Source organism: Ananas comosus, linkage group 13 (genome assembly GCF_001540865.1).
Source record: "Ananas comosus cultivar F153 linkage group 13, ASM154086v1, whole genome shotgun sequence".
Lineage (NCBI taxonomy): Eukaryota > Viridiplantae > Streptophyta > Magnoliopsida > Poales > Bromeliaceae > Ananas > Ananas comosus.
In genome coordinates, this window is record NC_033633.1 from 4,920,931 (window position 1) to 4,946,829 (window position 25,899).

Here is a 25,899-nt window from a genome sequence, read left to right on the forward strand (position 1 = left end):
TGTGGGTATAGGATGATATTTAGGTCAGTTAGAGAGTTGAGTGGCCACCTAGGTTGAAGTGGTCCGCCATAGGTTAATAGTTTTATCCATGGTTTAGTAATGTGAAAAGAGTTGATCAATGCGCGAAACTGGGTAAAGCAACAATGAAATTTGTGTACTAATAGTAGCCCAGGTCCAATATATATATAGATATATATATATAATATTTTTATATAGAGTTGTGCCTGGTATGTTATGGGAAGCACGGAGGCCTCCGTGGCTTCCAAGTCGTTTTCAGATTTTCGGCACTATCGAATGCGACGTTCGGCTCGTTAGATGTTAGTCTAGAGTATCTGACAATACCTAGCAAATAAATTTTGCCGAATTTTTCGATTATTTGCCCTAAGTGATCGAAGGCGGCTCAGAAATCAATATTTTAACGGCGGTGGTGGCGGTTGAAGTTTAACGGTGTAGAAATATCAAATCACATATGAAATTTTGATAGAAATTCTTATATATCATATAACAAGATCAATAACTTTAGATCTAAAATTTTAATGTTCATGATCATTTTAGGCTGGAATGATATTAGTAGTAAAACACTTTTTTTGCTATCAAGTTTTTTAACCCTTAGATGAAAATTGTAGGGTTAGGATGATATTTAGGTCAGTTTAGAGTGAGTGGCCCCCCTAGGGTTGAGTGGTCCCTAGGTTATAGTATTAATCATGGTTTAGTAAATGATGAAAAGAGTTGATCCAATGGCTTAAAAACTCTGGTAGCAACAATGAAATTTTGCTACTAATAGATAGCCCAGTCCAATATATATATAATATATATATATATATTATATATATATATATAGAGTTGTGCTGGTATGCTTATGGAAGCACGGAGGCCTCCGTGGCTTCCAAGTCGTTTTCGATGTTCGGACTTTCGAATCGACGATCGGCTCCGTTAGGAGTTAGATCTAGAGTATCTGAAATACCTACGAAAATAAATTTTGCGATTTTTTCGATATCATTTGCCTAGTGATCGAAGGGCTCAAAATCAATAATTTTAACGGCCGTGTGTGAGCGCGGTTGCAGGTTTAACGGTGTAGAAATATCAAATCACATGAAATTTTGATTAGAAATTCTTATATTATATAAACAAGATCAATAATTGTCTAAAATTTCAAATGTCATATCATTATATTTTGTAAGATTTTTATTTTCAGCCGTTGATTTTGAGCCACTTCGATCACTAGGCAAATGATATCGAAAAATCGCAAAATTTATTTTCTAGATACTTCAAATACTCTAGATCAAGTCTAATGGAGCCGATCGTCAATTCGAAAGTCCGAACATCGAAAACAAAGTGGAAGCACGGAGCCCTCCGTCCCGGCTCTGTAGAAATAGTGGGGTGAGAACTACAACAAGTACAAATAGAGTACAAAATTTGCACACGCGGAAGCATACATAATGGCTTGCACGAGGGCGAGCAATGGCCAAAGTGAAAGTACTAACTAATCAACATACAAGTACTATGATTAAATTTAAATCACAAACATGCATGCAACTTGTACATTTGCATTCTTTTCTTATCACCATTTTTTTTTTCTTTTACATCACATGATATCTCAAAATATAACTTTTGCATTAAAATATAAATCCTTTTACATAATTCATTTAAACATCTTTGATACTACTAAAATCATCAAGTACAAAAGATGATGTATAAGGGTATGCAGCTAAACCAAAATGTGAAACCAACTCGGGTGGTCTCTATCTATGGCGCGATACCTTTACCGTAATCATTCGCTGGCTCGCTCGGTCCCGGCTCTATGAAAATAGTGGGGTGAGAACTACAACAAAGTTTCCAGTGGGTTCGGCAACCGACCTCGCCGACTTTTCTACTAGGTCTAAATCAGCCATAATAGAAGAAAAAATAGATAGTAGCCAACTAACAAATATAGCTAATATGCCTGAACAATGTATAGTAAATCATATGCTTAATGAAATGCTCATGATGAATGCAAGTTTACTTTACTTTATTCAATCTCGCGGTTAACCCGTCAGGCCCTCAGCTTCCTCCCTTAGGGTTCCATAACTCACCAACTCAAGTCCCAAATAACGGGCCCTCAGCTTCCTCCCGTGGGACCGTCCTCTGGGGATTCCCCTTCCCAGTGATGACAACTCCGGAGCGTACTATTATTTCACATGCATTTGTACTCACAACATGCAATAAGAAGCTCTCAATTAACCCTACTATGCACAATTCTCAACATTCACATATGCTCAAAAATGACACTTTAGATATAAAAGGAAATTCAACGTTTTCGGAATGCACCACCCACCTTATATGGTTATAGAGGTGCTACGATTCAATTCTTAGAATTTTTTGGGCGCCTATTCCGTGTGCTGCGACTATCTGTACCAAAAATGACGTTTTTGTCAATATCTTTGCATACACTCGTCGGATCATCGAACCGAGTTCATATTCTTGTTAGAAATATTCCTAATTAGGTTTCTACAAGGCAAATTTGCCTCGAAAACAACCTAGGGGCAAAAACCCCAAATTTGGTGCCCTAACAATGCCATTTATTAAATCTTTGGGTTTGATCTCTAGAACAAGCAAAAGAAAGCTTGTTGAACCTCTAGGAACTCTTTTAGAACCTTTTCTAAGCCTTTCAAACCATTTCTAGGGCATAAAAACTAAACTCTAGGTTTCTACCATGGGAGCACATGAGGAAAGCCTTATTTTTATGTGTTCTATAGCCTCTAGAAGGTTTCTACTCTTGTAAGAAGCTCAAACCCAAAGATCTAGGGCATAAAATTCAAGCCCTAATCCTAACCTTACAAGAAAACCTTACCTTGGCCCTAAGCTCTCTAAAGTCCACCTTGTAGGAGAGACCCAAACCTCCAAAAGCCTAAAAAATCTCCTCCAAATCCGTCTCCTACTTCTTCTCTTTGCTCCTTGGAGAGATTTCTAGAGAGAGAATGAGAGAAATGAGAGAGGAGAGGTGTTTGGCTGTTGTGAACTGGTGGGAAGGGTGTTGGGGTGATTTTATAAGGTGCTACAATAGCAAAAAGGCCCTTCACTTCTTTCTATTTATAGCAGACTTCAACCTGCTGTCGGGTCCAATGTGTACCGGTACAAGGTGGGCTATCACCGGTTACACAATCTCGCATAGGCAAACCCGAGAGCAATTGTTCGGGTTTTGCAAAAGTGTGCCGGTACATACCAGGGGTGTCACCGGTAACACGACTTCGCAAAGGCAAACCCCAGAGTAATTTCTCTCGGTTTGCAGTGTTGTGCCGGTACAACATCAATGTTGTACCGGTACACAATGCCCAGACTTGGGTTTTAGGCCGAGCAATGCCAAGACCCTTCTAACTCTTCCCAACTCACTTTTAACTCTTCCAACCTTGTTGGAAAGTTAAATAAGACTTGTCTAACTATTTCTTTCGCACACTTGAGCCAATTTGGCCAAAGTTCGATACTCCCTACCGAGTTTCGGTACGTTACAATATAGATAACTCAAAAGATGGCAATCTAGATGGGAAACTAGTAAAGGTGGGCAATCTAATATGATAATTTGGTTGGTGGGTGAGTTGGGATCCCCTGGTGATAGTTAAATTGACCCCTGGTGATAGTAGGATTGGCGTGTTGAAAAGTAGGTTGTCGGCTTTTGAGTTATTATGGTTCCCGAACTATGATAACTATCATATCATCGTATTAAGAGAGAGAGATATATATATTATCGTTTGCCCGAGGCAACGGTGGGTAAACAAAAGCTACTACCTCGGAGGTTTAGCTGCTAGCCGTGACAACTTGTACTAGATATGGTGAACTTCACAAATCTTTAGTTAAAAGTTTAGAAAAGCTGTAGTAAACGGATTACTAGTTTCCCAAAGTTTTAAACATTAAAATTACCAGCTATACTCCGCAAAAGAACAAACTGCCGCATTTCTATAGGTTTAGTTAACTTAAAAACAATCTTTTAAGAAATTTGATAAACTTTGTTCTAGATATGAGAATTAGAACTAATGTTCTGAGGATAGTAGTAAAATATTTCTTATAAGTAAAAGTCGGCAAATAAAAACACAGGTGAGCTACCTATTCTCTTGTTATAGCTTTTACATATTTTAAACTAAAGATTTGTGAAGTTCACCATATCTAGTACAAGTTGCCACGGCTAGCAGCTAAACCTCCGAGGTAGTAACTTTTGTTTACCCACCGTTGTCTCGAGCAAAGATCGAGTTGAGATATATATATATATATATATATATATATATATATATATATATATCAGACCCCGATGATATGAGAATACTCATATCTGGGGGAATATGAGTATTTAAAAATTGGCAACTAACTACCCTACACACCAATCCTACTACCACCAGGGGTGAATCTTATTATCGCCAGGGGATCTCAACTCACCCATCAACCAACTTATCATACTAGATTGCCCACCTTTACTACTTACCTTATTTAGATTCCCAGCTTTTGAATACTCATATTCCCTCGGTTATGAATATTTTCATATCATCGGCCTGAGATATATATATATATATNGTAGCCGGACTCTCTCTCTCTCTCTCTCTCTCTCTCTCTCTCTATATATATATATATATATATATATATATATATATATATATATATATATATATATATAGCAGGGTTGTTGTGCTCTAAGGAGCACGGAGGCCTCCATGCTCCTGAGCCGTTTTCGATGATGGAATTTTCGAATCGACAATCGGCTTAGTTAGACTTGATCTAGTGCATTTGAAGTTTCTAGAAAAAATAATGTTTGTGATTTTTTGATATCATTACTTAGTGATCGAAAGGATTCAACATCAATAATTTTTAATGGTTGATATCTACCATTTTCAAGTTTAACGGTGTAGAAGTATTTAAATCAAATGAAATTTTGATACAAAATTCTTTATACTATCTACAACAAGATCAATATTTCTGATCGAAAATTTTAGTGCTATATCACCACCTTTTATAGAATTTTTATTTTCAGTCGTTAAAAATTATTGTTTTTGAATCATTTCGATTGCTAGGTAAATGATATCGAAAAATCGTACAAATTATTTTCTAGAAACTTCAAATATGCTAGATCAAGTCTAGCGGAGCCGATCGTCGATTCGAAAATTCCATCATCGAAAACGGCTCAGGAGCACGGAGGCCTCCGTGCTCCTGAGAGCACAGCAGCCCTGTTGTCTCTCTCTCTCTCTCTCTCTCTCTCTATATATATATATATATAGAGAGAGAGAGAGAGAGAGAGAGAGAGAGAGAGAGTAGGTCTTGTGTGCTATTAGGAGCACGGAGCCCTCCGTGCTCCTGAGCCGTTTTCGATAATGGAATTTTCGAATCGATGATCGGCTCTGTTAGACTTGATCTAGCGTATTTGAAGTTTCTATAAAGTAATTTTTGCGATTTTTTGATATCATTTACCTAGCAATCGAAATGATTCAAAATCAATAATTTTTAATGGTTGATATCTGCCGTTTTCAAGTTTAACGATGTAGAAGTATTCAAATCAGATGAAATTTTGATACAAAATTCTTTATACTATCTACAACAATATCAATATTTCTGATCGAAAATTTTAGTGCTATATCACCACTTTTTATATGATTTTTATTTTCAGTCGTTAAAAATTATTGATTTTGAATCCTTTCGATTGCTAGGTAAATGATATCGAAAAATTGCAAAAATTATTTTCTAGAAACTTCAAATACGCTAGATCAAGTCTAACGGAGCCGATCGTCAATTCGAAAATTTCATCATCGAAAACGATTCAGGAGTACGGAGGGCTCCATGCTCCTGAAAGCACAGTAGCCCTGCTATATATATATATATATATGCTAGTTGAGTGTACGTATAAATACAGGTAATAATTATTTTAATTTATTTTAAATTAATATAAATATGTATATTATATTTATTTAAAAATTTATAATAAAAATTATATTTTATAAATTCATATGTTATATTTTATTAGAAAATATTTGTAATATTCTATTTTTTTTTATATACATTAAATATTTTTATATATTTTTTGATTTCTGATGATCTAAAATTTAAATATGTGTTTTAAACAGAAAGCATCAAAATTTAATTCATATTTATTTAAAAATTTAAAATTTAATTTTGATCCACTATAATTAAAATTTTTGGGGTATAATCACTTAATTAAGTGATCATAACTGTTCGTAGAAAATATAGGAAATATTCTTTTATTTCTTTTTGGATTTCTTTATAGATGGATAAGAATGCTATTTTTTAACAGATTAATTATAACCATTCGTTTTTATTTGAGATTTTTTTAATTAAGTGATTATACCCATTCGTACACGTTCGTGGGAAATATAGAAAATATTTTTTATTCCTTTTTGGATTCCGTCTGTTATTGTCAGAATTTCTATACTCTTTTATATATAGTATAGATATAGATATATATATTGAATTGAGCTCATGTGCTTTTAGAAGCATAGAAGCTCAACGTACTTGTAATTTTTTAGTCCTCGAATCGTCTCAAAATCTGTGCAGCACTAGACAGTAATGCATTAGTAAATTCACAAGGTTATTTATTTTTTATCGTTCATTTTTCGACTATTCAATGAACTTAATAACGGATTTTAAAATTTATAAAATTTAGCTTTTAGATGTTATAAATACTTTAGATCAACTTTTATGATTTCGATTATTAATTTGGAATCCCTATCATCTAAAACGAATTAGCTGGCGAAGGTCTCCGTCCTCCTAAAAGGATGGTCGCTGTACTCTCTCTCTCTCTCTCTCTATATATATATATATATATTGAATTGAGCTCATGTGCTTTTAGAAGATAGACACTCAGGGCCTGTTTGGATACACAGTAAAATATCTCCACGGAATTTGTAAATTGTGGTTTCGGTCTAGATAAAATAGAGAATCCTGCAACTCTAAAAAATTCCAGGGATTCAATTTTTAAACTGTTTGGATACGCATTGTACAATTTCACAGAATTTTTCTAAATTTTAAGATTAAAAGTTAAAATTAAAAATTTCAAAAAAAATTTAAAATTTAAAATTTAAAATTTGATATGTGAACTTTTGAATTTTGAATTTTAAATTTTAAATTTTCAAATTTGAAATTTACAAATTTAAAATTTAAAATTAAAAAAATCTAAATTTAAATTTTAAATTTTTAAAATTTTAAATTTAAAATTTTAAAATAAAATTTTAAATAAATTTTAAATTTGAAATTTGAATTGAATTTGATAATTTGAATTTTAATTTAAAATAAATTAAAATTTAAGTTTGAAAAAATAATTTTAAAATTTAAAGTTTTAAAATTTTGAAATTTGAACTACGAGACTTGAGGTTTGAAATTTGAAAAATTGAATTGATAATTTTAAATTTTAAAATTTTAAAAGATTAAAAATGTTAAAATTTAAAAGTTTGAAATTTAAATTTAAAGATTTAAATATTAAAGTTTGAATTTAAAATTTAAATTTAAGTTTAAAATTTAAATTTGAAAATTGAAAATTGAAAATTGAAAATTATATTTGATAATTTTATTTAAATAAAAATTTTAAAATTTGAATTTTATTTTAATTTACATTTAGATTTTAAAATTTAAATTTTAATTTAAAAAAAAATTTAAAATTTAATAGTTTAAATTTGAAATTTGAAATTTAAATTTGATATTTGAAATTTGAAATTTGAAATTTAAAGTTTGAAATTTAAAATTTAAAATTTAAAATTTTAATTTAAAATTTCAAATGTGATATTTCAAATTTCAAATTTTAAATTTTAAATTTTAAATTTTAAATCTATGTTGAAATTTAAAATCTATGTGGAAATTGAAAATTTTATGTTGAAATTTAAAAGTTAGAACTTGATGCATTTTTTTGAATAATGGAGCTCAAGAATGGTGGAATTTTTTTCCTTTGGTTAGAGTGGATTATACTTTTACTCCATTTTTTGGAGTATAGTTTAACTATACTCCAAATATTACGTTACTTTTTTTCCTCCCAAACGCTTTATAGGATATTTTTCCTACCACCATAGCATAGTTTAACTATGCTACGTTTTCAGGAGTATCCAAACGGGCCTCAATATATTTGTGATTTTTTAAACCTCAAATCGTCTCAAAATTTATACCGTATTAAATGATAATATATTAGTAGATGAGATTTAATGAAATATATTATTAATTAGTACTCAACGAATCTTGAGGCAATAGTCACCGATAATAAATGTTCTCGTGTTTTTAATAAAAGAATAGAAGCTCATGTCTCTCTCTGTATAAGGTGTACAATTGGGGTTGTGGACCAAGTCCAATCGACAGTTTCTCTCCGTTGCCTTTGTGATTCACATTGCCTACTTTATGACTAGTTGCTATAATATAATTCTAATTAAGATATATATATAATATACATATACATATCCTCCCCGCACTCTCTCTCTTTTTGTTTGTTTGTTTTTTCCTACTTGCTGTTTTTGAAGAGAGAGAGACATCTAGAGAGAGAGAGGAATGGAGGGGGATGAGGGAGGAGGGGAGTGGGGGATCGAGCGGTATCTCCGCGACCATTTCGACCTGCCGGCGAAGAACCCGTCGGAGGAGGCGCGGCGGAAATGGCGCTCCGCCGTCGGCAAGGTCGTCAAGAACTACCGCCGCCGCTTCCGCATGATCCCCGACCTCGACCAGCGCCTCCAGGACGAAGCCAAGCGCCGATCCATCCAGGTTTTAAAAATCATCACCATCATCATCATCATCATCAAGTATCATTTTTTTTGTACAAATCAATCATTTTGGATCCGAATTGTTGGATGAATACTAGTGTTTCTGCGTGCGCTTTTCTTTCTCTCTATCTCTCTCTCCATTTTTTTTCTTTTAAAAAAATAAAAATTAATGTTCGCATTACATTCTAGTTGCTGTTGTCGTTGTTGTCGCTGTTGTTGTTGTTGTTGATTTGGATGTGGTCGAGACGAATGGTGGGGACGATCGTGGAGGTCAATCGTTGAAATCAATGCGGAAGAAACTACCACGAAGCTTCGCGCTGTGACGTCCAATATGGGGTAGGGTTTTCAAATGTACGGTCCGCAGTGGTGGGCCCCTGTTGTCACGATCTGATTTTTTTTTTTTCTTTTTCAAATTTAGTTAGTTCGCATTGGGTGGGCATTTTCTTGCTTGATTGGGCCACGGAGTCTAATGAAACGGCTGGGAATCCGATCCGATTCCATTCATCACCGACCTTTCCGGTCGCTTTTTCTCGTGGATTTCGTGCCACAATGTGGTTTTGCTGGTACTTGTCTAAGCTGTACTTTGTCCAGGGACTTTCCAAAAAACTAATCGCTGCGAAAATTAGAGTGGAATCTTGGTAGGTCCTTGTTGGGGTCTAAAATGTTCCTTATGGTAATAAAGAATCCTTTTCCCAGGAACCTTTTTGAACAAGGGCGTGTACTTTTGATACCCGTTCACAAACTATTGCCCAGAGACTTTTCAACTAACTAATTGCCAGGAAAATTAGAGTGGAATCTTGGTAGGTACTTGTTGTGACTTGTGGGACAAATGAACCAAGTTATTAGGCCTGCAGATTCTTCTTTTAGATACCATTACTTGCAAAATTGGTTTCTTTTATTCAGCTATGTGTTGACATTAGAAGACATGTTGCGTAGAAGGCCTTCTCTAAAGGGTAAATAACACAACAAGTCCCTAAACATTTTGTCAAGAAGCATTGTGGTTCGCAAACTCTAATTTATCTTATTCGAGGGCTCAATTTTTGTGAGCTGTTACAATCTAGTTTTGCTATTTGGTTCTGTTGCATTACTTGTTCCTCCTTTTCTGTCCTTGCATAGTCCTTTTGCCCTTTCCTCTATCTCTAGAGTTATAGAGATCCCACTAGCTTTGCCTGTTCCCCACTTCTCAGCTTCGATACTTACTCTAGATTACTAACTTACACAACTATTTCTGCTGTTTTCACCTCTCCTCTCTCTTAAACCTTGTGCCATTCTTGACCTTAAGTATGTTGTCAAACTCTTTTTGCCCTTGAACCATGTTGTTTTCTCGACCACCTTCTTCTCCTCTTTTCCTCCTTCCAAAATTCGAGCCCAATTTTTGTCCAACCTTTGTCTAATCGTCCAGCTCTTATTTGCTTCACACATTGGATTGACAAACTGTTTCTTATCATTCATCTAGTCACTTCCACAGTCATTGCATCATCTTTAGTCTTGTCAGCTCAAAGCACCATAAACTTGAGGATCTCTCGAAGGTAACCCTAGTTTTGACATAACGTTGACATGAGAGGATGAACAATCACTTCCAATGACGAATCACTTGCTTGATGGCTTGTCATTTTGAGATTCCTCAGCGCAACAAAGATAACTTTTGTTTGTAAAATGGATGTTGATTGTGGTTTATATAATTATGCGAGCCATGGATAATGACTATATCCATCAACCCAGATGAATGAACTATGAACCTAATCCACGACTTGGTTGCAGCATTTTATAAAGTTTGATCAATTGGCTTAGGCAATTAAAAGAGTGTAACAACTAGTAGCTTTGGAACTTGCAAAATATATTCTTTATAAGTCATTAATTATTAATGCAATTATCGCAGCCTATGTGCAATGCTAGTGTCAGAATAAACTTTGCTACAGTATCGGAGGTGGCACTTTTTCAATATATATATATATATATATATATATATATATATATATATATATANTTTTTTCAATAATGTGATGAGAGAGCTGTTTGATTAATCACATGTTGATTTCCAGTTTAACAGCTTGATTGGATGGACACCAGTATATATTTATGGATATGCATTAGATCTAGCTAAAATCAGGGATTTTGCGGTATCATATAAGAGTCGTATATTTTATTTGATGATTGTTTGGAAACTTATGAAAATTTTATCAATCTCCAAAAACTAGTTAGAAAGTTTCAATTTGAAAAGCTAGTTGAAAAAAAACTCCAAAGTTGAAAACATAGCTGTTGGAGACTACTCATGCTCATAATTTAAAGCTGTTTCAACGAGAGCAACCAATTAGCATTTGCTCATAGTTTCCATTTAAAAGTTCAATTTTGTAGAAATTATGGTTGTTTGGCTGATAAATAATATTTAATGTTGAGAAGGAAGGAAAAGAAGAAATATGAGTTCATGGATCTCATTCTTTGGATAATGTGCTGCTGCTGTACATTGGAGTGTTCATTGCTACAAAACTAAAATACAATCTACCGAACTAGGAATTGCAAATTTATTGTCATATAAAACTATACACTTCAAAAATGTTAATTTAGAATTCATAATATATATAAAACAAAATTAAGAGTTCATTAAAAAAAGTATACACAACACTAGAAAGAATGAGGGAAGTGGAGAGGCAGCGCCTTTCCCTCATCTCGCTCCTCTCTGCCCAGTAAGAGAAGGGAAGGGGGAAAAGGGTACCCCCTCCCTCATACATACTTCTAGTGAGAGAAGTAGTCCCTTCCTATCTTTCTTCTTGCCTAGTAAGATAGGGAGGAAAGGAGTACTCTATCTTTTTTTCATCCTGTTGCAGAGAAGGGAGGTGGTGAAAGGGCGCCCCTTTCTCTCTCTCTTAGTGGAGAGTAGAGAAGGTGAAGGGGCCCTCTTCTTCCTTTTTACTTGGTTAGAGTGCCCTCTTCCTTCTTTTAACTTAGTTGAAGTGACTATCTCTTCTATTTGACTAGAAAGATACGATTCATAGGATTTCTTGCCATTGTTAGTAATTTTTCGGGAAGTGTTATGGTATGAAGGAAGGAAAAAGAAATAAATGTTTGTAAGGGGGTGGTTACCGATGCTTCAAATGAAAGAGGATTTTTGTTGATCAGAGTAGAATATCATTTTTCCCATATATCTTGTTGGATAGGATTTCTTTCTATTAGGTTTGGGTTTTTAAGAGACTATCCAAGCACCTTTTTAGAGAACATATCCTATGGAGTAGGAAAGATTTTCGATATCACATTTTAGAGGGTCTTAGGAATGGACCGTATTGGCCGGTGTATATAGGGCCAAGGATCGCCTGTGTTGCCGGTGTCGTACTGTGCCTAGGTTGTGTTGGCATGTTGCACGATGTTAGCCTGCTGTATAGATGAAATGGTTCTTTTGAGCTTTTGAGGTCTTTTTGGGTTTTGACCGTATTGGCTGGTGAATTATATGATATAATATTTCATTTTATGTAATTTCATCTATAATATGAAACAGTATATGTAATATTCTATAATATAAGATGTGTTAGGCTAAAACATTTATGAAGTAAACGAGACTGTCACATTGTTTCTACTGTTGGACTATCTAAATCGATGGTCAGCATTGCTAGACATTATCTAGGTTATTTGAACTTTCTATTAACCAAATTTTTGTAATTTTTGGGCATCATTAACCTTTGCATTTCAAGTGGTTTCAAATTCGACAACTTTTAGTAGCAAATATAAGGTGAATTTGGGACCACTTGATCCCTAGGCAAATGTTGTCGTACAATTATGAAATTGGTTTCTATAAGGTTCAGATTATCTAGATTGTGCTTAACAATGCCTATCATCTAATCGGATGTCCCATAGCCGGAAACAATTAGGAAGTAAATGGTTCCATTTACTTCTAGAAGTTTTCTAACTTTATTTATTTATTTATCCATTTTATGCTATATTATGTATAATATAATTTGTATACATTATAATTCTACATATATCGTTATAATATATAATATAGATCATAGTAAATAAAATATAATATAAAGTTTTTATATAATAAAATATACATAATGAATAAAATACTTGTGTGATAATATATTATTAACTTTGTTGAATAATAATATTTAATTTAATATAACTTAAATAAATAAAATAGTATAGCTTTTAATAAAAGAATATTTAATATATAATGAAAAGGTAAAACATATAGAACTTATTTGAACTATGAACCCTTTTGAATTGGCAACCCCACCTTACAAAATTTTGATTTTGCTACCCAACCTTTCAATTTGTTGGATTTGTGTTGGTCAACAGTACTTTGGCTTCAAAATTTTAAGCTAATTACTTTAATAAATTTATAGTTGTGGGGATCACATGAAATATACTAAATAAATCTGTAAAGGTAAACAAAGCATTAAAATTTTGAAGTCAAAGTGCCGTGGACTGACTCAAATCAAACAAATTGAAAGGTTGGATAGTAAAATCAAAAAATTGAAAGGTTGGGTAGCTAATTCATAATGGTCCATAGTTCAGGTAATGTATGCAAGTTTTTACCAATAATATTATAATGTTGTTTTCTTTTTTAATGTAATTCGCTTTACATTATATGATTTTAGTTAAAAAAATATTTTAACAAAAATAATGTTTATTTTTACACACACACACACACACACACACATACACACATATATAGTCCGGTTGGGGTGCTTTTAGTAGCACTAAGGTGTTGGTGCTATATTCTTTTTGGTACATATATATTAACCCTAATGGCCTTTGGATCATGCACAATAGTGGGCTCCACAAGTAACCATTATTGTTGACTTTTGATCCAATAGCCAAAAGGGTAGATCTAAGGGCTAAAAATTATAAGCACCTAAGGCTTTGGTGCTTTCAGAAGCATTTCGGCTTATATATATAGAGAGAGTTGAGCTGGAATGCTATTGGTAACAAGCGGGCTCCGTTGCCATTCATTTGTTTTCGATGATGGAGCCTTCAAATCGACGATCGGCACTGTTGAACATGATCTATACCACTTGAAGTATCTAGAAACCAAATTTCAAATCTTTTTAACATCATTGACTTGATGATTAAAGGGTTTCAAAATTTGTAATTTTAATGGTAGATATGAGATGTTTTCTTGTTTAACGGTATAAAGCTATTCAAATCAATTGAATTTTGGTTAGAAAATTTTTTGAACTATTTAGAACAAGATATATACTCTCAATCTTGATTATAAAATTCCTATAATTAATTTTTAGAGGATATTTATTTTCAGCCGTTCATTTTTACTCCTACTTGGTGGACAAGAGAACAATATTGGAAAATCATGAAATTTGATTTCTAGATACTTCAAGTGGTATAGATCATTTTTAACAGTGCCGATCGTTGATTTGGAGGCTTCATCATCGAAAACAATGGTGCCGATCGTCGATTTGGAGGCTCCATCATCGAAAACAAATGGGTGGCAACGGAGCCTGTTTGTTACCGATAGTATTCCAGCTCAACTCTCTCTCTCTCTCTCTCTCTATATATATATATATATATATATATATATATATATATATTGAGTAGGGCTACTATACTCTTATGAGTATAGAGCCCTTCGTACTTATAAGTTGTTTTCGATGTTGGGCTTTTCGAATCGATGATCCACACCGTTAAACATGATCTATAGTATTTGAAACTTCTAGAAAATAAATTTCGTAATTTTTTGAAATCATTGTAAAGTCTATCAAGCGGGTATAAAATAAACGGTTAAAATCAAACGACATCCTAAAAATGGATGATCGGATTCTTCAATTTAAGATCGGAGTTATTGATGTTTATTTAGGTAGTGAATAGAATTTCTATCAAAAATTCAACCTATTCCGATTCTTTTTCACCGTTAAACTAGCAAATATCTCATACCGGCCGTTAAAATTGTCAATTTTGTGAGATTTTGATCGTAAGGTAAATGATGTCAAAAAATTATAAAATTTAATTTCTAGAAGTTTTAAATGCTCTAGATAATGTTTAACGGTGTAGATTGTCGATTCGGAAGCTCTATCATCGAAAACAACTTATGAGTACGAGGGCGATCGTACTCATAAGAGTATAGTAGCCGGACTCTATATATATAAGGAGATAAATAGGTGAATGACTTTGTTCCATGTACTCTCTTTTATAGTGTTTGGTATAGGCTGGGGGATATCCTTTTTGTTCCTAGGATAATTTTTTTATTAAATTACGACTTTAGTTTTAGTTGTTTTTTTCATGCATGTTCTTTCATAATCTTATATATATATATATATAGAACTAGGCTGGAATACTATCAATAGCACCAAGCTATTGGTGCTATTGATTTTTTAGCCCTTAGATTGAGAAATGAATGGTTAGGATGATGTGGGCCCCCTAGGGTTGAGTGAGTGATTGGTTGAATAGTATAATCTAACGGGTAAAAATAATCATAGGGTTAAATCTAACGGTGGAAACTCGATAGCACTAAATCCTTGGTGCTATCGATAGTACCCTAGCCGGACTTTTATATTATATTATATATATATATATATATATATATAATATATATATATATATAGAGTCCGGCTGCAATCTATCGGTAGCACGGAGGCCTCCGTGCTACCAAGTTGTTTTCGATGATGCGGCTTCCAAATCGACGATGGGCTCCGTTAGACTTGATCTACACTATTGAAAGTATTTGGAAACTAAATTTTAAAATTTTTCGACATCATTTGGCTAGTGATCAAAAGTCTCAAAATTGACAATTTTAATGGTAGATATTATTGATTTTAGTAATTTAAGGATGTATAAACAATCCAAATCAAATGAAATTTTTATAGAAAATTCTTTTTACTATTTAGAGTAAGATCAGTACCTCTGATCTTAAATTCAAGTTTTCTATCATCATTTTTTATGAGATTTTTATTTTCAGCCGTTCATTTTTAGACTACTCGTTTGATAGGTAAATGATATCGAAAAATTATGAAATTTAGTTTCCAAATACTTTCAATAGTGTAGATCAAGTCTAACGGAGCCGATCGTCGATTTGGAAGCCGCAGCATTGAAAACAACTTGGTAGCACGGAGGCGTCCGTGCTACCGATAGTATACCAGCCTAGCTCTCTCTCTCTCTCTTTATATATATATATATAAGGTAAATTGCATTGTTGCCCCCTTGAACTTTTGGCGAAGTTTCACTTTATCACTCGAACTCCTAAAATGGACATTTAACACCCTAAACTCTAATATTTCATTTATGTTACCCCTTCCGTCAGTTTTCCGTCAAGCTCCGTTAATCGGAAACTAACGGAAGGGGTAAAACGAATGAAATATTAGAGTTTAGGGTGTTAGATGTCTATTTTAGGAGTTTAGGGGGTTAAGTGAAACTCTTCAAAAGTTCAGGAGGTAGCAGTGCAAATTATCCTGAAGGACTCTTGACTATAAATTATTTTATTATAATATATTACTTATGGATTGACTACTAATCCTCAAGTTAGTGATCATGCTCGATTTTGAATTTATATATATTTTTTATTCTAAAATAAATCATATTATAATTTATCCTATATTTTATTGTAATGAAATAAAAGCGAAAGAAATGAATTAGAGTGGCTTAAAGGTAAGAAAAGAGCGATACTAACTACCTACGATACTCGAACACTCTACTGTCTTGGTATACTCGCTAATATGGTTGATTTACAATAGGTGTCCTCACTCGGATATAGAGATTTTAATTCTAAGTTAATTTTCTGTAGTACTCGTTTGTCCCTTTTATCTTTAGAAGCATTGTTCTAAAATATTATAAAATATTATTTTATATTTTTATATTATAAATTTTTAATTGGCTGAAGTGAAGTACAAAAATTTCATTTTAGGCTACAATAAAATTATATTGCATAGTTTCATAGAAAATAAGTGCATTTTCTAGAACAATACTTCTATAGATAAAAGAGATAAACGAGTACTACAGAAAATTAACTGAGAATTAAAATCTCTATATCCGAGTGAGGACACCTATTGTAAATCAACCATATTAGCGAGTACACCAGGACAGTAGAGTGTTTGAGCATAGTAGGTAGTTAGTATTGCTCTTTTCTTATCTTTAAGCCACTCTAATTCATTTCTTTCGCTTTTATTTTATTACAATAAAATGTAGGATAAATTATGGTATAATTTATTGGCTAAATTACAGAAAATTCCCCCGTCAAAATCCGATATTTCACTTTCCCCTGTCATTTATAAACCTACACTTTGCCTCCTTGTAAAATGAAAAATGTACACAAGAGGGTGCGGTGTGAACTGTGATGACAAAATGACCATTTTGCTCCTCACCATTTTGCTCCGCACCATGTTCACCTGAGAGAAGACTGAGGATATTTTGGCATAAATAAATATATAATAATATTTTATAAATAGAACCCTAACGGATTACTAACGATAAGAGATGAAGTGAATATTTTTTATTTTATAAGGGGGCAAAGTGTAGGTTTTTAAATGATAGGGGGGAAGTGAAAAATCGGATTTTGACAGGAAGATTTTATGTTTTTTAGCCTAATTTATTTTAGGATAAAATATATATATAAATTCAAAATCAAGCATGATCACTAACTTGAGGGTTAGCAGTCAATCCATAAGTAACATATCAGGGTAAATTGCATTGCTACTTCCTGAACTTTTGGCGAGTTTCACTTAACCCCCAAATTCCTAAAATAGATATCTAACATCCTAAACTCTAATATTTCATTTGTTTTATCCCTTCCGTCAGTTTTCGGTTAAAGGAGCCTGACGGAAAATTGACGGAAGGGGTAACATGAATGAAATATTAGAGTTTAGAGTGTTAGATGTCCATTTTAGGCGTTCGAGGGGTAAAGTGAAACTTCGCTAAAAGTTCAGTGGGTAACAATGCAATTTACCCTATATATATATATATATATATATATATATATATATATATATATATATAGAGTTGAGCTAGAATACTATCAATAGCAAACGGACTTCGTTGCTACCCATTTGTTTTCGATGATGGAGCCTCCAAATCAACGATCGACACCGTTGAACATGATCTATACCACTTGAAGTGTTTAGAAATCAAATTTCATACATTTGCGATATTGTTCTCTTATCCATGGAGTGGACACAAAAATGAACGGCCAAAAATGAATATTTTTTTAAAAATGATGATAGGAGTCATGTAATCAAGATCAAGAGTATAGATCTTGTTTTAAATAGTTTAAAGAATTTTCTAACAAAAATTCAATTGATTTGGATATTTTTACGCCGTTAGACGAGAAAACGCCTCATATCGACCATTAATATTACAAATTTTGAAATCCTTTAATTATTTGGCTAATGATGTTGAAAAGATTTAAAATTTGATTTCTAAACATTTCAAGTGGTATAGATCATGTTCAATGGTGTCGATCATTGATTTGGAGGCTCCATCGAAAACAAATGGGTGGCAATGGAGCTCGCTTGCTATCGATAGTATTCTAGCTCAACTCTCTCTCTCTCTCTCTCTCTCTCTCTCTCTCTCTCTCTCTATATATATATATATATATATATATATATACATATATTAGTTATTAAGATACTTATGACTCTATTCTTACAAATTTTTGTGAGATATAATACTTGAGCCATTTTTACAGTCATTATAGATATTAACACACCCTAAAAAGCTAATTTTGTTATGAAAATTAAATTAACAACAACATGTGCCAAGGCATGCTAGTGTGCCATTGGCACTTGGAGGTGCCGCTGTGCAGTGACAACACGAGTTGTGCTGGGGCTTGACTATTTGTAGTAGGAATCATGATTAGTAGCTCTTTCTCTTGTACCTCATTCTAGTTCTCATCTAAGAAGGTCTAAAATTCAATAAATTCGCACTCAACCTAGGAGTTAGAAATTAACCTTAATTTTGGTTTAGAGCCTTAGAATGAAAAAGTCTAAAGGATCTTCAATTTTGAATTTGTCCATTCTAAAGGCATTCATCTTCAATTTCAAATTTGGCTCAGAATGATTAGCATTCACATGAATTCTAGCCTTCCATTTACCTAGAATTCAAAAACCTTGATGTTTGTTTGGTTTCTAGTAACTTAAAGATAATAACCAACAATGAGATCGTCAATTCAAATGCTCGTGAGTACTACTTTTAGCCCAAATCATCATAATTGTAACCTAAGACTCTTCTCTCATGCATGTTCATGCGTTGCATGTGACACGCACCATGTATACAATTAAATTTAATTGGAGTCGCACCCTATAATGATGGTATATCACGGAACAGGCTCTTGGACAATTTCTTCTGAAGTTGTAATCTAAAAAAGGTAGCTTTAACTCGAATAACAAATATTTTTAAAGGTGACTCATGCAGCATATACCAAATGATATGAGTATATATTGCTTGTATTTTGGTTCGTATTTTAATTTTGGATGCATCCCATTAGCAAGTTTTGAGGTAATGAGATATTCTTAGAATATCGGATTCAGAATTTATAATTTATTAGTGTAAGAGAGGCTAGAGAGCTTTCCTCAAGTAATTGAGCATTAAATATTGCTACATCAAACAACTTAATTTGGACCAGATTTTCATCAAATATGAAATATTCCTTTTTTTTTCTTTTTCGGTATTGTAAGCTAATGAGCTCTTGTAATTCAAGGTTGTTCATTTTGCTATTGGTTCTATGTTGCTGCCAATATTTATTTAGGAGATTGGATACATTGTAACTTCACTTTTTTTTGTTTGTCTTTTCCTTTTATTTCCTGTTTGATAGTGCGTTGCTAATTTAAGCTTATTTTCTGCACATTTCTCCCTTGTGGTGTGTTTCAAGACTAATTTAACTATTAGTTACACAAATTATTTATATTATAGAGTGAATTTTGCCTTAGATGGTGGGGTAACATAGCGGCTGCTTTTCCCTTGCATATTCTTTTTCTTACATTTTAAATGCTTATCCATAAGCTCTAGGATATTTCGAGCAGTTTAGAACTTTATATGAACAAATCTTCTTATTGGAGACGGATATCATTTTTTGATCCTTTTTCCTTTGGATGTTGTCATTCTTTTTATTCTTTTGCTGCCCTGATGTTATGGTAATCCATTGTAGATGATCATTGCCAAAAATGTTCATCTGATGCTAATATTTATCATAGTGATAGAGCTATTTTTATTATATATATATATATTTTTTTTTCAGATTTACTTTACGCACAACGCAGCTTCCTGGTGCATATATAAGATTATAATTGAATAAGAGATCTTATTTATTTCGGCCTTGTTGACCTTTCCAGGAAAAGATTCAGGAAAAGATTCGGGTCGCCCTCTATGTGCAACAGGCTGCTTTTCATTTCATTGATGGTATGTCCTTCACCTAAGGTTCTACATCTGCTTTTGTTTTTTGTATTTTCTATTTTCTATGATCTGACTCACCTTCTTTTTCATTTTCTATATTATTTGCTTTCTGCGACATACAGCTGCTAGTAAGAAAGAGTATCAGCTATCAGAAGAGGCTTGTAAAGCTGGATTTTCTATCAGTCCAGATGAGCTAGCATCTATTGCTGGTGGGCATGATATGAAAGCTTTGAAGATACATGGGGGAGTCGATGGGATTTCAAGGAAACTTCGTGTCTCTTTAAACGATGGCGTTCATTCTAGCGATTTAGCTACTAGGCAAAGTGTTTATGGCGTCAACCGTTATATCGAGAAGCCTTCTAGAAGCTTTTGGATGTTTGTGTGGGATGCCTTGCAGGACTTGACTCTTATCATTCTGATGGTATGTGCTTTGATATCTGTTGTAGTTGGTCTTGTCACTGAAGGTTGGCCAAAGGGAATGTATGATGGACTTGGAATTATACTTAGCATTTTCTTGGTTGTTCTTGTCACTGCAGTCAGTGACTACAAGCAGTCTCTGCAATTCAAGGAACTGGACAGGGAAAAGAAAAAGATATTTATTCATGTTACGAGAGATGGGTCTAGACAAAAGATTTCAATATATGACTTGGTAGTCGGCGATATTGTGCATCTATCAATAGGAGATCAAGTACCAGCTGATGGGCTATTCATATCCGGCTATTCTCTATTAGTAAATGAATCTAGCTTGTCTGGTGAGAGTGAGCCCGCGGATGTCTCCCAAGAAAAGCCCTTTCTTCTTGCAGGGACTACAATACAAGATGGATCGGCCAAAATGCTTGTTACTAGTGTAGGCATGCGCACTGAGTGGGGAAGGTTAATGGGCACGTTGAGTCAGGGAGGAGAGGATGAAACTCCTTTGCAGGTTAAGCTAAATGGTGTTGCAACCCTCATAGGACAGATAGGTTTGGCGTTCGCTGGTCTTACCTTTATAGTGCTATTGGCAAGGTTCTTAGTGGATAAATTCCTTCATGGCGGTCTCTCGAAATGGTATGCAAGTGATGCGCTGGCTATAGTAAATTATTTTGCAATAGCAGTGACTATTATTGTAGTTGCAGTTCCTGAAGGCCTTCCATTGGCTGTGACTTTGAGTCTTGCATTTGCGATGAAGAAGTTGATGGATGATAAAGCACTAGTGAGGCATTTATCTGCATGTGAAACAATGGGATCAGCTAGTTCCATTTGTACAGATAAAACAGGGACTTTGACAACTAATCACATGGTAGTTAATAAGATATGGATCTGCGATGTATCAAAGACATTTAGTGGTATGGATACGATCGAAGATCTAAATGCTCTCTTCTCTGAAAAAGTTTTGAGTATCCTTTTGCAAGGAATTTTTGAGAATTCTAGTTCGGAGGTAGTTAAAGGAAAAGATGGTAAAAACGCAATTTTGGGTACGCCAACTGAAGCAGCACTATTGGAATTTGGGTTGAAATTGGAAGGAGACCGTGGTGCTCAGCATAGGTCTTGCACAAAGATAAAGGTGGAGCCTTTCAACTCAGTTAAGAAGAAGATGTCTGTGCAGGTGTCATTAACTAACGGAGGTTTCCGTTGTTTCTGCAAAGGTGCATCGGAAATTATTCTCCGGATGTGCGACAAGATAATTGATGGTGAGGGAAATAGTATACAATTATCGGAAGAGCGTGTAAAGAATATCTTGGATGTCATCAATGCTTTTGCCTCAGAAGCCTTAAGAACACTTTGCTTAGCCTTCAAGGATATGGATGAGGCCAATGAGAAAGAAGATATTCCTGACAGCGGTTATACATTAATATCTGTTTTTGGCATTAAGGATCCGGTGCGTCGAGGCGTCAAGGAGGCTGTTAAGACGTGTATAGCTGCTGGTATAACAGTGCGAATGGTTACGGGGGACAATATAAATACAGCTAAGGCTATAGCAAAGGAATGTGGAATTTTGACAGATGATGGCTTGGCTATAGAAGGGTCAGAATTTCGCAGCAAGAGCCCAGAGGAGATGAGGGAGTTGATTCCTAAACTTCAGGTCCTTTTTCATTCTTCCTTGCTATTTTAGTATATGAATCAAAGTTCCTGTTTTATTCTTTTTTTTTTTTTAATTTCGAGCAATGCTCAGGTGATGGCTCGATCTCTGCCATTGGATAAACATACCTTAGTGACAAACTTGAGAGGTATGTTTCATGAGGTCGTTGCAGTTACCGGTGATGGTACTAATGATGCTCCAGCTTTGCATGAGGCAGACATTGGACTTGCTATGGGTATTGCAGGAACTGAGGTACTGCTTGCATTCAACTTTTAATGCTTATAGCTCTGTTATAATCATTCCTCCAGAGGTGCCTTGTGTTGCCTGTACAATCAGCACCCTATTTTAATACTTGTTGGAAAAATAAACTAACATGTAGCCACATCCTATAGAATTGCACTACGAAGTTCCAACAGATCAAGCCTGATGGAGATGCGATGCTGTTATTCTGACTAACACCAATGTCTTACTGCTGTTCCATGGGTTTCTTAGAAGGCTTTTAGCTTGCCATTAGTTAATTTAAGTTGTTTATTTGAAAAGGAAAGTAGAGCACATGCTACCAATTAAAGTGGGAATTCACGAATTACAATGTCTTCTTCTTTTTCTACTTTGCAATTTCATCACGATTGACTCTTTTTAATGTGAAACCACCTGTTAATGCTGAATAACTGTTGAACAGGCAATGTTCCATTAGATTATAATTTAAAGTGTCACTGCTGTAACAGCCATAACAAGAACTTGTATCTATACACAGGTTGCAAAAGAGAGTGCTGATATTATTGTGTTGGATGATAATTTCACTACTATAATAAATGTTGCTCGATGGGGTCGTGCGGTTTACATCAACATCCAAAAGTTTGTGCAGTTCCAATTGACCGTTAATGTTGTTGCTTTGATCATCAATTTTGTTTCGGCATGCATTATAGGTACGTGAGACCCTTACTTTGTTATTACTTCTCATCCTGTATAAGAGGACTATTTTAACATAAATTTTGTTTCTTTTTCCTTTTCAGCATAGTGTATTTCTCTCTATTTATGCATCTTGTAGGAACTGACCCTCATTCTTTTGTTATTTCTCATCATGAATCAGAGTACTCTTTTAGCAAGAAATTTTGTTTCGTCTCTAGCATAATACATTTATCATCATTTATGCATCTTGTAGGAACTGCTCCTCTTACTGCTGTACAGCTGCTTTGGGTGAACATGATTATGGATACTCTTGGTGCTTTAGCCTTGGCTACAGAGCCTCCGAATGATGAGATGATGCAAAGGCCACCAGTGAGACGGGGTGAGAACTTTATAACAAGGACCATGTGGAGAAATATCATTGGTCAGAGCTTGTATCAGCTGCTTGTACTTGGTACTCTCATGTTCGCCGGTAAAAGGCTTCTGAATTTGAAGGGTGCTGATGATGATTCTGTTGTCAATACACTCATATTCAACTCCTTTGTGTTTTGCCAGGTAAGCATAGATAGGGCGCCCCTTTGATTGTCGAACATTGTGCAAGTTAAGCTTCCTTGTAGTGTCGTTAGTTTAGTATTGTGTTGGAAAATTCCATTGGTTAGTTTTGCGGCTACTGGGGATCAAATTTGCTTCATTTTTTATGGAAAACGTGCTCATGCTGTTTAGATTGACACCTAAACATGTTTGGCATTATTTTCGTTCTACGTTTTAATTAATGGAAATTGTAAAACTTGGTTAGTTACTTAGTTAGAACATTTCATCAATGAGTAATGGAGGAGAGTGAGCATTGAATTCATAGCCAAGAAGACAATCATTTTGACAATAAATAGAAGATCTTTTATGCTCTGGAGGTTACAAATATTTAGATTCAGGGTAATAATCTAATTATTGAAAAGATTGAGAAAATTGTAGTCAAAGTGATATTGGCGACAAATCTATCATGATCTTAGAGTGGAGTTTAGCAAGGAGCTATATTGGTGTTATACGTACCTAATCTACCATTACAATCCTGTCTTGGCGAATAGTTCAGCTCTTACTGAATTGAATTATGCAGAGGAAGAGAACCTGGCTGAAACCTCTATCAGTAGCTGAATGTCTGGTAAGAATATTTTGGATTTAGGAGATGTTCTGATAAAATCTACTTCTAGGTGAGATATATAGGAATATGAGCTCCCATGTATTTCATTTTCTTCCTTTTCTCCTTTGTTCTATCTCTTTTAGGTTTCAACTTTGTTTTGCTGAAGCAGCAAAAAAATGTACCAAAATGTTCTCTGCTACAGAGTAGGCACATATCCCAGAATTTCAATTAAATGAAACTTTCAGATACCTGTCTTTAGGTTTTATTTATGGTCCATTGTAGCGTTTTGGTCGCCATCGTCTTTTGCATGTGGATATTATTTTCGTTGTATAATACCCTCATCAAGGATAATGGTTGAATCAGGGAATCCGATACTCTGTTTAATAAGCTTTTTCACTTTTGTCTCCACTTGATGCATAGGTTAGGAAGTTCCACAAATTAGAATATTAGTTTCTAAATGTTCTAAATGGCCCTGATCATATCTAGGTATTTGGTATAAGATGTCCTAACATTGATTATAACTTAGAAAGTAATGGCCATCCGAATACTTCTCTGACCACACATCATCAGATGCATCAGTTAATTCCTTTCATTTGCATAATATGACAGAGATATTTGTTCTGATTTTATTCCTTCTGATTTTCTCTGGAGTGTCAAACAATATAGCGTAGAACGAATAATGGTACTAAACTTTTGTTTCTTCAGGTGTTCAACGAAATAAATAGCAGGGAGATGGATAAGATCAACATTTTTCGCGGAATTTTCAGCAATTGGATCTTCGCTGCCATTATAACTGTCACTGTCGTTTTCCAGGTGATAATAGTAGAATTCCTTGGTCCATTCGCAAGCACGGTACCGCTTACTTGGGAACAATGGTTGATCAGTGTCGGCCTTGGGGCTATCAGCTTAATTGTTGGTGCTATCTTGAAATGCATACCAGTTGAACCAAAGCCTAACAATGCACCAAGAGGCTACGAAGCGATCCCGATCGGTCCAGATGGTGTATAGAACTATGTACTACCACTGGTTTCACATTTGGATGTATCACCTCATTTTTTGCAAGGAGTATATGATCTGTTTCAGTCTAGACTGGAGAGGTTTAACTTGGAATTCAAATCCACGAAAACTAATCTATCGTAAGTTTTGTTTCTTCTTCCTCTTCGCTAGGATGGTTTATACGTTGCAGCTGAAAACCATCAGCTTTACATAATCCCAAAAGGGTTATGTTAATTATCTTGATCCAGTCGATAAGCCGGCGCATTATTGTATTCTATTAGCCTCAGATGGGCGGAAGAGTATTTAAATGTGTTATTAAGCAACTAAACAAATATGTACTACTATAGTATCAGAATTTCTTGATGTTTAAGTTCATTTTCTTTGCGAGGATTTCAATTGTTCTGGAACTTTGGAGTTGGACTTTATTGAGCAGGCAAACTTCCATCTATATAGGTATGAATTGTGTAAATTTTGTTAGTCTAGAGTTTCCAAATAAAACTAAGAGCTATTGAGTTTGACAAGAACATTTGAAAATATTTTAGGATAAATAGCTTAATTAATGGGGATTCTTCTAAATTCTTATTCAAACAGACTGTGTCTAGCAACCAAGTTTGCTAGTTTTGAGATTAGGTGATTGTCAAGTGGTACGCATGATTAGAGATGTCAACGGGTCGGATTCGGGGCGGATTTTTAAAAACCCGAACCCGAACCCGAAAATTTGAACCCGAAACAATTATTTTTTTTTTCAATATTTCAAAATATATTATATTAAA

At 34.2% G+C, this 25,899-nt stretch overlaps 1 protein-coding gene across 1 annotated transcript; it reads left to right on the forward strand.

The window, feature by feature from the left end:
* Positions 8,266 to 25,522, forward strand: LOC109719452 (probable calcium-transporting ATPase 4, plasma membrane-type). Its single transcript, XM_020246149.1, has 7 exons — positions 8,266 to 8,706; positions 19,970 to 20,036; positions 20,153 to 22,092; positions 22,183 to 22,341; positions 22,844 to 23,015; positions 23,252 to 23,550; positions 24,836 to 25,522. The coding sequence occupies exons 1-7, from the start codon at positions 8,497 to 8,499 to the stop codon at positions 25,136 to 25,138; spliced, it is 3,150 nt and encodes a 1,049-aa protein (XP_020101738.1). The 5' UTR covers positions 8,266 to 8,496; the 3' UTR covers positions 25,139 to 25,522.